Source organism: Heterocephalus glaber, unplaced genomic scaffold (assembly GCF_053883595.1).
Source record: "Heterocephalus glaber isolate CG9 unplaced genomic scaffold, H.glaber_assembly_v1.0 deba00000331, whole genome shotgun sequence".
NCBI lineage: Eukaryota > Metazoa > Chordata > Mammalia > Rodentia > Bathyergidae > Heterocephalus > Heterocephalus glaber.
Genome location: NW_028258142.1, coordinates 66896778 through 66909839, shown reverse-complemented (window position 1 = coordinate 66909839; position 13062 = coordinate 66896778). Strand labels below are relative to the sequence as shown.

The window sequence follows — 13062 nt, the reverse complement described above, 5'->3', positions numbered from 1 at the left end:
TGTCCACATATTATACACTCACCCTGCTGTCCCAGGGCCCCTGGGCTCTTTCTAGTTTTCATTGTTGCTGTGAACAATACTGCTATCAATAGTCTAGAACATGGTCCTTGTGCAGGGTCCTTGTGAGAACACCCATTTAAACCGGTTTAATTCTGAAACCCTGGTCCTCTCTTGCCCCTGGCAGCGGCAGCTCCTGTTTTCCTCTGAAAGGCAGAACCACATGATGTTTCTGTGGCGTGCGATTTGAAGCATCCTTTCCAGGCCACTTGCCCGAGTCCTCCGTGCATATAAACAGGTCAGTGCACAACGTGGTGTAGGCAGAGCTTATCTCCAAAGAACTCAGCTGTTTGTTAGTTTGTTCCTTATATAAAATTGTTTTTTAAGAATTATGCAATTGGCAAAGGAAATGTCTACAACTGCCCTTTTTTTCTTTGAAGTAATATAATGTTTACTTTTGAATAGGAGGGTATATTTTCTCCATTCTGAATGCAGCATTGTTTCCATAATATAGTTTTGAGGGTGTAGGGTGTCTGGAGGAGAAATGTCACACAGTCCATGTGCGTATCTATCATAAGACACAGGATCCTACCTTTCGGAAGGTGGATATGGAGGCCTGTGTGAGCCCAGGCTGGGCACCCAACGAGCTGAGGGAGTTATTCAGCGCTGCACTTAACAGTCAGTCTTTCAGAATCTGCTTTTTATTTAGAAGCTGGGCAACGCTTTATTTGTGTTTACTACATGGACAGCACTCAAGAAGATGCCAGAGTGAAGTGGTTAAAACAGTGGACATTTGCTTTGTCCTTCAGGTCTCCTCAGAGCAGCTTGTAGAGGTCAGGAATACATTTCCTCCTGCCTGGCCCACGCGGGGCCAGTGCGTAAAGTCCTGGAGTGGAGGCCCCAGTTGGCCTCTGTGACAGGTGGGTGAGGTTGCAGGCTGGGACTCTGGCGTCACTTCACCTTGGTGCACTCAGGACTCCAGGCGCGGAGCCCCAGGGGTGGGTGGGTCGAGCCCTCCTGGATTCTGGCTGGATCGCACTGTACCTAAAGGCCCTTTCTGACTCTAGGATCTTATCTTCACCAGCAATCATAATTCACAGGTATTGTGGCTTTTTATTTTTCATCCTTACCAAGCCTCTCCATGCATGTGGTCCAATTCCTTTCTTGAAGCTGGTATTTCTAACCCCGTCTTACAGGCAGGAAAGCTCCAGGGCACATTGGTAAGAGAAGGTGCCTGACCAAGAACTGACCTCAGTCCCTTCAGCTTGGGCTCAGGCCGCTGGGAGAGCTTGGGGAACTGTGTGGAGGAGACTTCTCCACTCTGTGGGTGAAACATTTCTCCTTTGTTTATTTTTTTGGTACCAGGGATCGAACTCGGGTCCTTGAGCTTGCGCAGCAGGTGGCGAAACCACTGAGCTAAATCCTTGGCCCTACAAGAATCTTTTTTAAAAAATAAGAGGCATAATAAAAATTTCAGCTATGTGCTTTGAAAGGAGGCCTTCTATACGAGGAATCCACCCTATAAAACAGCACACAGGAGGAGCCCCTGCCAAGGCAGCACGGTGACCCTGCTTCAGGCCTGGTCTCAGGTCTCTCTAGAAAAACTTAAGGTGACAGCACGTAGACAGAGGCTAAAAAATCAAACAGAGGCAGAAACAACTACAGATATGCTCAGCCACCTCATCTTTGACAAAGGAGCCAACCATCCTCATTGGGGGAAAGATAGCCTCTTCAATAAATGGTGTTGGAAAAACTGGATTTCAACCTGCCAAAGATTGAAACTAGACCCATACCTATCACCATGCACTAAACTAAGATCGAAGTGGATTAAAGAGCTAAATATCAAGACAGAAACACTAAACTTGCCGGAAGATAAGTTAGGTGGAACTCTTGAAGACATTGGCATAGGAAAAGACTTTATGAACAAAACCTCAGTAATATGGGAACTAGCACAGAGAATCAACAACTGGGATCTCATCTTATTAAAAAGCTTCTGCACTGCAGAGAAACCACCAACAGAGCTAAGACACAACCTACAATCTGGGAAAAATTTTAGCACCTGTACCTCAGACAAAGGTCTACTATCCAGAATATATAAAGAATTGAAAAAAGTCAGACCCCCCCCAAATTCAAAGACCCAATTCAAAAATGGGCATCTGAAATGAACAAACATTTCTCAGGCAAAGAAGTAAAGGCAGCAAATAAATACATGAAAAAATGTTCAACATCACTGGTCATTCGAGAGATGCAGATGAAAACAACACTGAGATTCCACCTCACCCCAGAAAGAACGGCTGCTATCAAGAAATCAACCAATAACAAATGCTGGCGGGGTGTGGGGAGAAAGGAACCCTTCCCCATTGTTGGTGGGAGTGCAGACTGGTGCAACCACTGTGGAAATCAGTATGGAGATACCTCAAACAACTAGGGCTAGAGGTCCCATCTGACCCAGCTATTCCCCTGCTGGGTATCTTCCCAAACGAATTAAAAGAATCATACCACAGTGATATATGTGCACCTATGTTTATGGCGGCACAGTTTGTAATAGCTAAAGCTTGGAAACAGCCCAAATGCCTATCAACTGGAGACTGGATAAAGAAAATGTGGGTTTTTAATAAAATGGAATACTACTCAGCCATAAAGAATGAGAAACTAGAGACACTCATAGCTAAATGAATGCATATTGAGGACATACTCTTAAGTGAAATAAATAGGACACACGTGTAAATACTGAATAGTTTCTCTAGTGTAAGAAACTGAAAGTGTAAATAAGGATACACATGGATGAAACTGCCTAATAACATATTTCTCGGATTGTGTTTCCATCGCATGTCATATGACTGTATCGAAATTTAAATTAGGGAGAAGCTTGGCTTACGTGGAGTCTGCTAACTGGAGTTTTTTTCCAAACCACTATTTGTTCAGTGTTCGTTCTGGAGATCTTTCTGAAACAAATCACATCCTCCGGTGTCTTGTTGGTGCTTGAGATGCTTTTTTAAGTTATGTGGAAAAATGTTTAAGTGCTTTTCGGATTTTGTTTAGGTTGAATTCTACTGTATTCGAATATTACTGTAGTTTTTTTTCCCTTGCATTGTTCTTCTTTGAATGGTTTTAATTTCTGTGTGTGTGTGTGTGTGTGTGATAATAAAGTTATTTTTAAATAAAAAAAAATCAAAGAGGGGAACTTGTCTCAGAGCTGGTGACACAACCCTCAGAGACTCAGACAGGACAGGCGTCTACAGCTCAGAGCTGACCGGGTGCTGGGCGCCCAGAGTTCTGAACTCTCCTGTCCACCGCCCTCCCCCGCCCGCTGAGGTGGGCTCTCTGCTCTGGCCGAGTGGCAGCCGGCCTTGCCCAGGGGGCCCGATCCGCTGTCGGAAGCCTCCGGTCCTCACACCGGCTGCAGCTTCTCATCCACGCACAGGGCCAGCGCTGCGCTGCACGACGCCCTCCTGCCCCTTACGCTGCGTCACTGGCTGTGCATCACAGTCACACACAACTTCGTCTTCACCAAGTCACACCCTCAGCTCCTCCGCGTAGCCCTCGGGCCTGGGCGCGGCGTGGAGCGAGGCCGCCTGGCCGGTGCAGCGCTGACTGAGTGCAGCTAAGGCCAGGGCGACACAAGGCACCCACCGCAGAGACGGCTCCCGCCCAGCACCTTCGCACACTAGCGACGAACTTCACGCAACCGAGAACGACGTGTGCGACAGGTGTCCAAGGGCAGGCGCCAAAGTGTGTATTCTAAGGGACGTCACAGCAAGCTGCCTTCTGAGTAAGCCTAGGCTGCTCACGAGGGGCTCAAAGCAGGGCAGGAGCTTGTCTTGCAGTCTTGGCCACTCTGCGTCGCCGAGTCGTGGCTGAGTGGCCACGGTGGGCAAGACCGGCCTTGGGGAAGTCCGCGTGAGAGCACGGACACGCGGACCCCGGGCCGGCTGCGCCTCCAGACCGCAGTGTCTCGGAGAGGGAGAGGCGCAGGCCGGGCCGAGCTCCCAGGCAAGAGGAGGCAGTGGGTACGGGGGCTCCCGGGGGATGATTTGCCCGACAGCCCAGAGGGCCACGATGCGTGGGTGAGACCTGCCTGCAGCCCGTGACCGACTGCCCCGGGGGCCCTGAGGCCTGTGGCCCACGGTGCCGAGTGAACTCAGCCTGAATCCCCACCCTCAGCTCCTCCGGTGCTCTGTCTCGGCCCCGAAAATGTTCCACACAATTCACTGTAACGCTCAATGTTATTTGAAAAATAGTTGCTTGGCAATTCTGCTCAGATATTCCTCCTATACTGATAAAATTAGTGAAACTGTATTTTATAACAGGGTCTCCTCATTATGAGACAAAAATATGTCAAGTGCTGGGGTGTGGCCTGGTGGCAGACGGCTTGGTTAGCGTGCTCCCGGCCCTGTGTGCTGTCTGCAGCGCTGCCACCTGGGCGTGTGCATGCGTGTGCGCATGGGTGAATGACTGCTCTTCAGGCACTCCAAGACAAGGTGGCATCGTACACGTCGCCTGATTCTGGGTGGGGATGGAGGTGGCCAGAAGAGAAGCCCTTCCTGCCGTACTCTTTTATACGTCTTGGATGTTATATCACACGCAAGTATTTCCTACTCAGAAAAATACAAACGTAATTTTTTCTGCTTCCCCCCTTTTTGGTAGTACTGGAGACTGGATCCAGGGTCTTCACACTGGGCTATATCCCTAGCCTCTTTTCATTCTTGAGATAAGATCTTGTTAAGTCACTAAGTTGCTCAGGTTGGACTTGAACTTGTGGTCTTCCTCCCTCAGCCTGCTTCAGTGCAGGGAGTAGAGCTGTGCGTCATCATTCCTAGCTACAAAGGCAGTCGCAAAAATGACACTGCTTTAGGTAGTGAGGATGTTATGCAGCCTGGCGATTTATTTCAATCCGTGTGAAATAATAAATGACACGATTGAAAAACAGGAGGGGATTATACTAAGAAGTGAAGATGAAAGGCCACCTCCATGGACGACGTTCTCACGGAGACTCAAAAGAATAAAGGAAGCAGGACTTTCTGAGGAGCCTTCTAGTACCGCTGCACCGTTCTGCCTCTTGAAACCTGGCAGCCTCTTCCTCAGGAGCTGCAAGTGTTGACTCATGTCAGTGTTAATTTAGCATAAGAATAGCCTACCTGCCTCCTGCATTTCCCCAGAGACGGCAGAGCAGTGCAAAATATTTTTCCCTCATGGTTACATAAAACCAGGGACCCTGGGGACTGGACGCTCCCGTGTTAGGTGCTTCTCAAGCCCTCTTCTGAGGCAAGCCGTGTCCTCTGAAACAACGGTACCAGTGAGCTCAAGGGGTGCTTTGGCGGCAAAGCCTGCTGTGGTCCACCTCACACTTCCACAGGCCTTGAAATTTTCACACCAGATCCACGGAGTTAAGAAAAAGCATCACCTTAGTTACTTTGTACTTAGAGTTCATTTTCACGTTATTTATGTGCTTGTTTTTGCAGTGCTAGGGGAGCTGCACTGAGCTGTCCTGAAGGTTTGTTCCGGATGAGCCCAAGGCTTGGGATGAAAGCGGGCTGGGGGTCTGGCGGGTGCTGCTCGGGGGTCTGCCGGGCACAGTTCTGCGGAAGGTGTGGTTCGCCGTGGCCAGGAGGGTGGGGCTCTCATCAATGCCCATCTGAAGAACCTCGCACAGCGCACAGTGCACAGGCTCCCTCCCACCGCACTCTGCTGCCAGCTGCCGAGCACCTTGAGGTCTGGGACCCGTTCTGGGCAGTCCTCAGATTCACTCCTGGTTACCGGCCCCTTGGCCAGTCCTGAGCCACAGAGACAGGTCACTGCAGCTGCACTGCCAGCACCAGAAGCCCAGCCCCAGAGCAGCAGGCCCCCTGGGGAGGGTGAGGACAAATGTCACAGCCTGCCTCACAGAAAGGAAGGAGCTAGGAAAGTGAACGGATTGTTGACAAGTCGTGGGCATTCTTATTTATGCTGTCGCTCCTGCTGCTCACTGCCCTTACTGGGACTGTGTGGAATTTGGGAGGGTTTGCGATTACAAAGCAGTGCGGCGCTACTGTTAAGTCTCCTAACCGTGGCAACTGTGCTGTGGCCACATAAGCAGAGGCCCTTGTTCGGAGGACCCACAAGGAGCATTCAGAGGCAAAGGCACCCGATGTCCCCAGCCCTGAGGGGAGATGTGGCCCAGGACCCACAGCAGCCAGCAGGCTGGGTGACCCCAGGCCCTCTCCCAGCCGCAACTGCAAACCACATCTGGTGCACGGGGTCCCGTCACGGCTGTGTCCCCTCCACACTGCTGAGTCACCTGTGAGGCGTCACCTCTGTCTCAGACTCCCAGGCACGCGCTCGCACTTAGACCCGGGCCTCCCTGGCCTGTGCCTCCCTCCTCTAGCTCCATCCCATACTCAGCCCAAGGCGTCTTCACCCGGCACAGTCTGTGTCTGAACATAGCCTCATTTCTGGGGTGACTCTATGTGCTCTGTGGGGTCACCCCGGCCCGAGTGTGTGGGCCCAGGCCTCCACAAACCCACTGCTCTGATTCTCAGAGAGCAGAGAACACCCTAGGACACAGAACATTTCACCCACAGAACTGGCAGACGCTCCATGCTGCAGAGAAATGCCTGAAATGGATGTGTTCGCTCCAGCACCAGCTGGGGGTGCGGTCAGCGCCTGGTCCCCTGCTGCCCCTGGACAGCACGATGCAGGCAGGGGCAGGGTAGGACTGGGTGGCAGTGAAGTCCGCAGCCCCTTGGCCCCGGGAGTGAGTGGAGAGGTCTGGGGAGCCTGTGAGGCAGGGTCACAGGGCAGAGGGGCAGAAGTGGTGGGAGATGAAGACTCACACTGACCAAACAGAGCAGGGCCCAGGTTGGCCGGTCACTGAGGCTCTCACCGGGAAACCTGCCCCAGGGGCACACAGTTGGGCCGGACCCCCTTCGCGGGTGCTGATCGGTGGCCTCCCCAGAGTCATGTGGGGTTGGGGGCCTCAGCACAATGTAGGGGATGGGAGAGACTGCCGGCCAGTTGCTGGACAGGCTGCTAGACATCCGCCTGGACAGCAGGGTCTCCTGCAGAGCAAGACACACGTGTATGAGTGCACCTCCGTGTGCCAGCCCATGTACAGCCACAGGGGCACGCACAGCTGTGGTGGCCTCTGGGGAAGCCCTGGGAAGGGGCAGTTGGGTCCCACCTCTGCAGACCCATCCCTGTGCTGTCACACACTCAGAGTCCTAGGAGGATTCTCAGAGCGCCTGTCTGCCTCCTACCTGGGGCACCCTGCCTCAGCCTCCCTGTGTGTGGAGGCCGCGCCGAGCCCAGGGCGGTCCCCTGGCTCTGCTCTGGGCAGAGGCTCCTCCCACATGGTGGCTCAGGGCCCAGCATGGGGCAGGCAGGCCCACAGTGTCCTCTAGTGATGTGACCCTGTTCCCTTTCACACCACGTGGAAAGCAGCACGGCTGCTTCCTGCTGTGACCTGCTCTGCGGCTTCTTTCTCTCGCCTCTGCCTCTGTCTCTCTGTCCCTCAGATCTGGGGATGGAACCCAGGGCCTTGGGCACAGCGGGCTCATGGTGCACCTCCGAGCTCCACCCACGTTTCCTGCACTTTTAATTCAGCGCCCACCTCATGAGCTCAACAGGCAAAGCATGGTGTGCCTGGGAGATGAATGTCCATCCCGCCTGGAGTTAAAGCTTCAGCTACTATTTTGTGGCACGCACGGAAACCTCGTTTTCTTCAACAGCGTGTGACCTTCTGTCTCTGGACTTGTGGACCCTGGGTCCTGCTGACAGGGACCCATCTGTCTGGGCTGCCTGGCACTGGGTGTGTTTTCAGTTTGGCCGACCTGGGGCAGGAAGGGAGGCTGATCCGTCCACTGCTCCTCTGGGAGTGGACACGGCAGCGTCATTTTCCCAGGGGCTGTGGGGACTGTGGGATGCTCAAGGGGGCCCAAAGAGGGACCCCTCATCCCCGATCTACAGAGCAGGATTCTGGCTGGCTGACTTACAGAATCAACAAAGGAAACCCCTACCTGGACGACCCACGTGTGTTCCGGAAATCCTGGGCCTGTGCCTATGAAGACAGGGCACCACCCAGGGCCCGGCTGGCACCTGACTTGCTCGGATACCCACAGGGACCCCTCACGGCCCAAGGTCACTCACTACACAAGGGCAGGAGCCGAGCGGCCCACGTCAGTGCTGGTGGCGCAGCTCTGCTCAGCTCACACCTGGCGGGGCACTCTCGGCTCTCCGGGTCTGTGCCCGTGTGGGGTTCCGAGAAGATGCCAACGCAGGGTGCTCGGGCACTCACCCGGAGTGCTGATCGCAGCCAGTCCGCCTTACAATCTCCTCTTCACACCCGTTTGTCCTCTTCCCCCTACAGAAATCTAACGGCACAGTTTAACAAGAGCTGACACAGTACCCAGGTTTGAAAAAGAAAAACCAAGCAAATGAATAACTTGATCACCCCAAGAGTGATCTTGCCTAGTGGTGCATTAAAGTGTTCTCCGGGGAGGCAGTGGAGGCAGCTCATCATTTTTGCTACTCTGTAAATGGTCAGTGGATCTAAGCTCTATCGTGACTGTCACTAAAGACCAGTTTTTTTCTCATCACTTCCTGAATGCGAAGTGATTTGACTGCAGACAAAGAGCCGCACATGCAGGGCTCCAGGGCAAGTGGCCGGAAGTCTGGATAATTCCTTGGGAACAGAAACAACAGCCAGGGCAGTCTACCCTCTGTGGCTAGGATCAGCAGCCTTCCTGCCTATCGCAGTTCACGCCTAGCAGGGACTTCGGGATTCACTCCCCTGGAAACTGAAGTCTGACACCCTACATAGCCTCGGCCCCTCACTGACAGCAGATGTTCCATCCCCAGTTGTGGGGACACAGGGCTTTGTCTCTGGGTCGAGTGTGAGGCCCCCTTCACCCCAGTAGTGGGCGAAGGGATGACTTGCCTGGGGCTCGGACTCTTGAGAACCCGATGCAAGGCATCGCTGCTCCCCCAGGCTGTGCACCCCCAGCCGCCCACCCTCTTCTGCAAGCTTTGTCTGTGGCCTGACTGCCCCTGCAGCACACCTGCCCGGCTCCTGCAGGGCCGGTTCTCTGGCTGTCCCCAGGGACTCTCCAGGTGCACTCAGGCCACGCCACACCTCTCCTGTCCCACACACCACAGAGGCACCTGGTCGGCCTGGCCTGTGCATCTCCTGCATCCCGTGTCCCTGGCCTCTGCCCCGGGCCCCACGCTGCATCTGCCGGCTGTCATGCCATCCGCACCTCAGCATGGCCCCTGGCCTTCAAGCTGCGAAGCCCAGGGTTTGCTGATCCCTCCCTCTGCACAGCTCTCCTCGGGCCTCCGGACCTCACGGGCTGGCCTCTCGCTGGCTCCAGAATCTCCCTTTCTGATGGCTGTACCCGCCCACCCCGGGCAGAGGACCTCACTCTCTCCGTGCGCCCCAAACCCACACAACGAGGGTCCGCACGCATCTCCCGCCCACCCAGGAAACAGATTCACACCTGCCTCTGCCCAGCCCTCCCTGCAACCCGCAGAGATCTGGCAGAACCCTGTGCAGTCTTGGTTTCTCCACTTTGCCCCACGCCCGCATCAGACCCCAGCAGCTCCTGTCCCAGACAGATCTGCACTCAGGCCCCACCCTGTGTCTCCATCTGGGTCACCACCACAGCCCTGACCTTGACAGACACAGCCGTAGCACGCAACTGGCTTGCAGCACCTCCTGAGGCCGTGTACCTCAGCCCTGCCCCGGCCAAGACCCGGCTCAGCTCTTCCACCGGACCCTAAATACCCCTGCCGCCTGTGAGGACTTAAGTTCAGACAGCCCGGAAGAAATCCAAGGAAGGGCCATACAGAGCACAAAAGAACCAAAGTAAATCCACCTGGTATCTACCCTAAGGGCGATACTCTGAGGGTATTTCCAGGAAGCTATTCCTCTGATTCTTCACTTGAACAAGTTGGCTGAAACCCAGGCCCACTCATTTTAACGTGAGCTCTACCCCTGACCCACCACCCATCTTGAGGTTAATTTTTAATGATATATTTGGTCCAAAAGAGTTTTTTACTGGGGCGGGGGTGTGGCTCAGTGGTGGGGCACTTGGCTGGCACGTAGGAGGCCTGGGTTCGATCTCTAGCACCACAGCATAAAACAGCAAGTCATTTTATACCTGCAGGAAAATAAACTCAAGAACCTCGAGTCTTGGCTTTTGACACTAACACCTTAAGGGTTCAGTCTCAAAAAAGTACTGGATATAGTGGCTTCGTGTTAACTACTAAAATGCTGGACTTAGTTCTACTTTTATGATGTTCGCAAAAAATGCATTCCTTTCAGCAAAAGTTGTCTTCTCCACACGTACCCAGTGTTAACGGTCTCTATGCCAGAGATCCGCCTCGATGGTATTCCTGGGTGGGATCCTCAAACCTGGCTCTAAACACCACACAATTTGGTAAGATAAATACTGTGACTATTTTCAAGCACTATGGGATAAATGCCACGGAAAGTTGTGTGCATAGTGCAATAGAAAGTAGCATTTTTCCAAAGGAATATTGCACACCTGACAGCAGTTTCTTCATTCACACAACTCTTGGCTGTGGTAAAGCATATTCATTCCCTTGTGCATGTGGACATGTAACAGACGGCAGCCCCGGCAGACCTGTGTGAAGACAGCCTCACCCTCACCCCGGGGAGCTGGTGGGCAATTCCCAAGCCGCACCCCCTCTTCCTGGAGCTCATGTCCAAATACTTGAAGAGTATGGACGGTTTAGCCCAACGGCTCTGACGTGTGGCTTAGGAACGCCCCTTAGGTGATGCACGCGAGTTGCCGACAGTTTCTCAATTTAGGGTTGAGCACGGGATCCCATCCCCCATGAGTTTCAGAAACAGAAGGAAGGCACGGGACTGGGGAATAAATCTTAGTTTCTCACCCTTTGCACAGATACCCTTCCCCCAAGAGCTGAGTGACTAGGTTAGCTCAGGCAAACGCGGCATCAGCGAGGTGAGCACGAGACGGCGGGTGTCCAGACGGTCATACCGAAGAGGAGTGTGAATGCACTCCTGATTGCCCCAGACTGGACTGGGTGGCTCTGGAGATCTTTCCAGGGCCCGAGACGCTCCTGGGAGCCGGGAAGATGACCCGTGGCTACCCCCGGTTCCCAGGAGACCTCTTGGTGTGGCTGCCCTGCCCCTGCCTCTCCTCACCCCTCTCAGCTGCCAGGGGAAGACCCCCCACCAGGTGCCACCTGCCTCCTTTCCGGGCTCTCAGGTGTCACTGGCCACCTGGGGCAAGAACACTGCCTACAGGAAGCACAAGTCACACTAAAGATGGGAAAGAAGCTTTAAAGTAAGTAATTCTTATCAGGCATTCGGACACAGAGGCCATGGCACGCCAGCACTCTGCAGAATGGGGGGACCGGTGGGGCACCTTGGCCCTCACCCTGCACAATGGTTTTGGCACCAGCTTCCCTTGGAAGAGGGAGTCTGAGAACAAACATGTCTCAAACCACCATGCCAGGCAGCCCAGACTCCAAAGTCCCACTGGGTCTACACAAACTCTGGCTAGGACTCTAACAGAAACCGCTTTCCGAGAGATTTAACGCCATTTTCCTTTAAAACCTGCTTTGCCAATTACCAGATGACAGCATTTTTAAGAAATATAAATTCGCCCGACAAGACAAAACCAACAGCGACATCACCTTTCACAGAAGCGGCACCACCACACCAGTGATGTGGATCTGCCCACAGGAAGGCGGTGTGGACTGAACTGCACTCGGACCCAGAACACAATGCAGCAAAGTGGACCGGGTCCTGCTGTCCGGCGCTGCACACCCTCGTCCCAGGCACCTGACACTGTGCCTAGGCTCTAACTCAGCTCCTGAGTCCTGGGCCCTGGTATCACCACAGAGGCAGCTGTGTCCCCACCAGTGTGATCTGGGACTCAGCTACACCGCTCAAACACAACACGCAGGAGAAAGCACCAGTGACATCTGCCCTCCCGTTTATCCGTCACCACAAACACAGACATTTTCCTGCAGAGGGGACATCCAGAGAGCTAGCGTTTGAAGAGTCAATGAACTAATATTAATGCTGATTCGCTAGCAACAGCATAACAATGGTTCTGTCTTTCACCTTTCAAAACATTTCAGCAAAGAGTCACTTACCTGGGAATATTCAAAGTCAGTGATGGGGGCTATGCTCTTGATGTAATCGGACCGGAACTGATTTTCGGGGTTGGCCAGTGGGACTGGAGGGATTATAGTGCTCATTGCTGAGACGATCGTCTAAGAAGGGGTGAAAAATACAGAGAAATGTAAGCTATAGGGCCCGTGTGTGACTGCCTGAAACACATCATTTCTGCTCGAAGGTTTCAGAGCACAGCATTTAAGCTTTCTGTTCAACAAACATTTAAGAAAAAGTCCTTACCACAATAGCGTCTTTGACATTTTTTCGGATGTCCAGAATTTTCTGTTTCTTTTCCCTGTGCAGCAAGAGAATTGTTATTAATTTAACTCACCCTTAGCACTGATTAGAATCATTGGAATGGGATTTTAAATTTCCAGTGAGGCTGGGGGCAGACTAGTTTCACTAGTGGATATTTGCAAATATTTCCCCCAGGAAACGAAAACATTCCCCTCTTCTAATCTGGACGCCAGACAAACTCAAATGCACTCACCAGCTTAAAGAATCATGCAGCTCACACAAAAATGTGGTGAAGATGTTGTAGATGTGGCACATAAATACACCTATGCAGTCATGCTTAATCTACCCGGGTATCGGCAGTCATAGACTGAAACAGGAGTGAGCAAGCCACACTAGAGAAGGGTTCATGGACACTCAGCTGGCCACTAGGTGTGTACCGCTGATTAGGTTAGAAAATCTGGAAAACCTGAATGTGTACCGAACTGTGTGGATGTTTTTCTGACCATCGTTTCCTGCACAGTGCAGCATTACAGCCCTTTACGTGAGGTTGGTGTCACAGAGCGTGGGGAGGTGATCTGACGGATGCCAAAGGGTAGGGACTCTGCCGTTTTATATAAGGAAGGGACTCCGGCTGCCTGGGGTTTGGTACCCGCTGGGGTCCTCAGACGCCCGGAGAGGAC

At 53.0% G+C, this 13062-nt stretch overlaps 1 protein-coding gene across 3 annotated transcripts in view; it reads right to left on the bottom strand.

Annotated features, from left to right (window-relative positions):
- Window positions 1-13062, bottom strand: part of Gnal (G protein subunit alpha L) — a 110546-nt gene that overhangs the window by 54546 nt on the left and 42938 nt on the right. For all 3 annotated transcript variants that reach the window (XM_087194970.1, XM_004853254.4, XM_087194973.1), the window contains 2 exons: window positions 12386-12440; window positions 12124-12243 (listed from right to left, as the gene is read on the bottom strand). In XM_087194970.1, the coding sequence (XP_087051096.1) occupies window positions 12124-12243; window positions 12386-12440 (175 nt within the window). The remainder of the gene's footprint in view (window positions 1-12123; window positions 12244-12385; window positions 12441-13062) is intronic.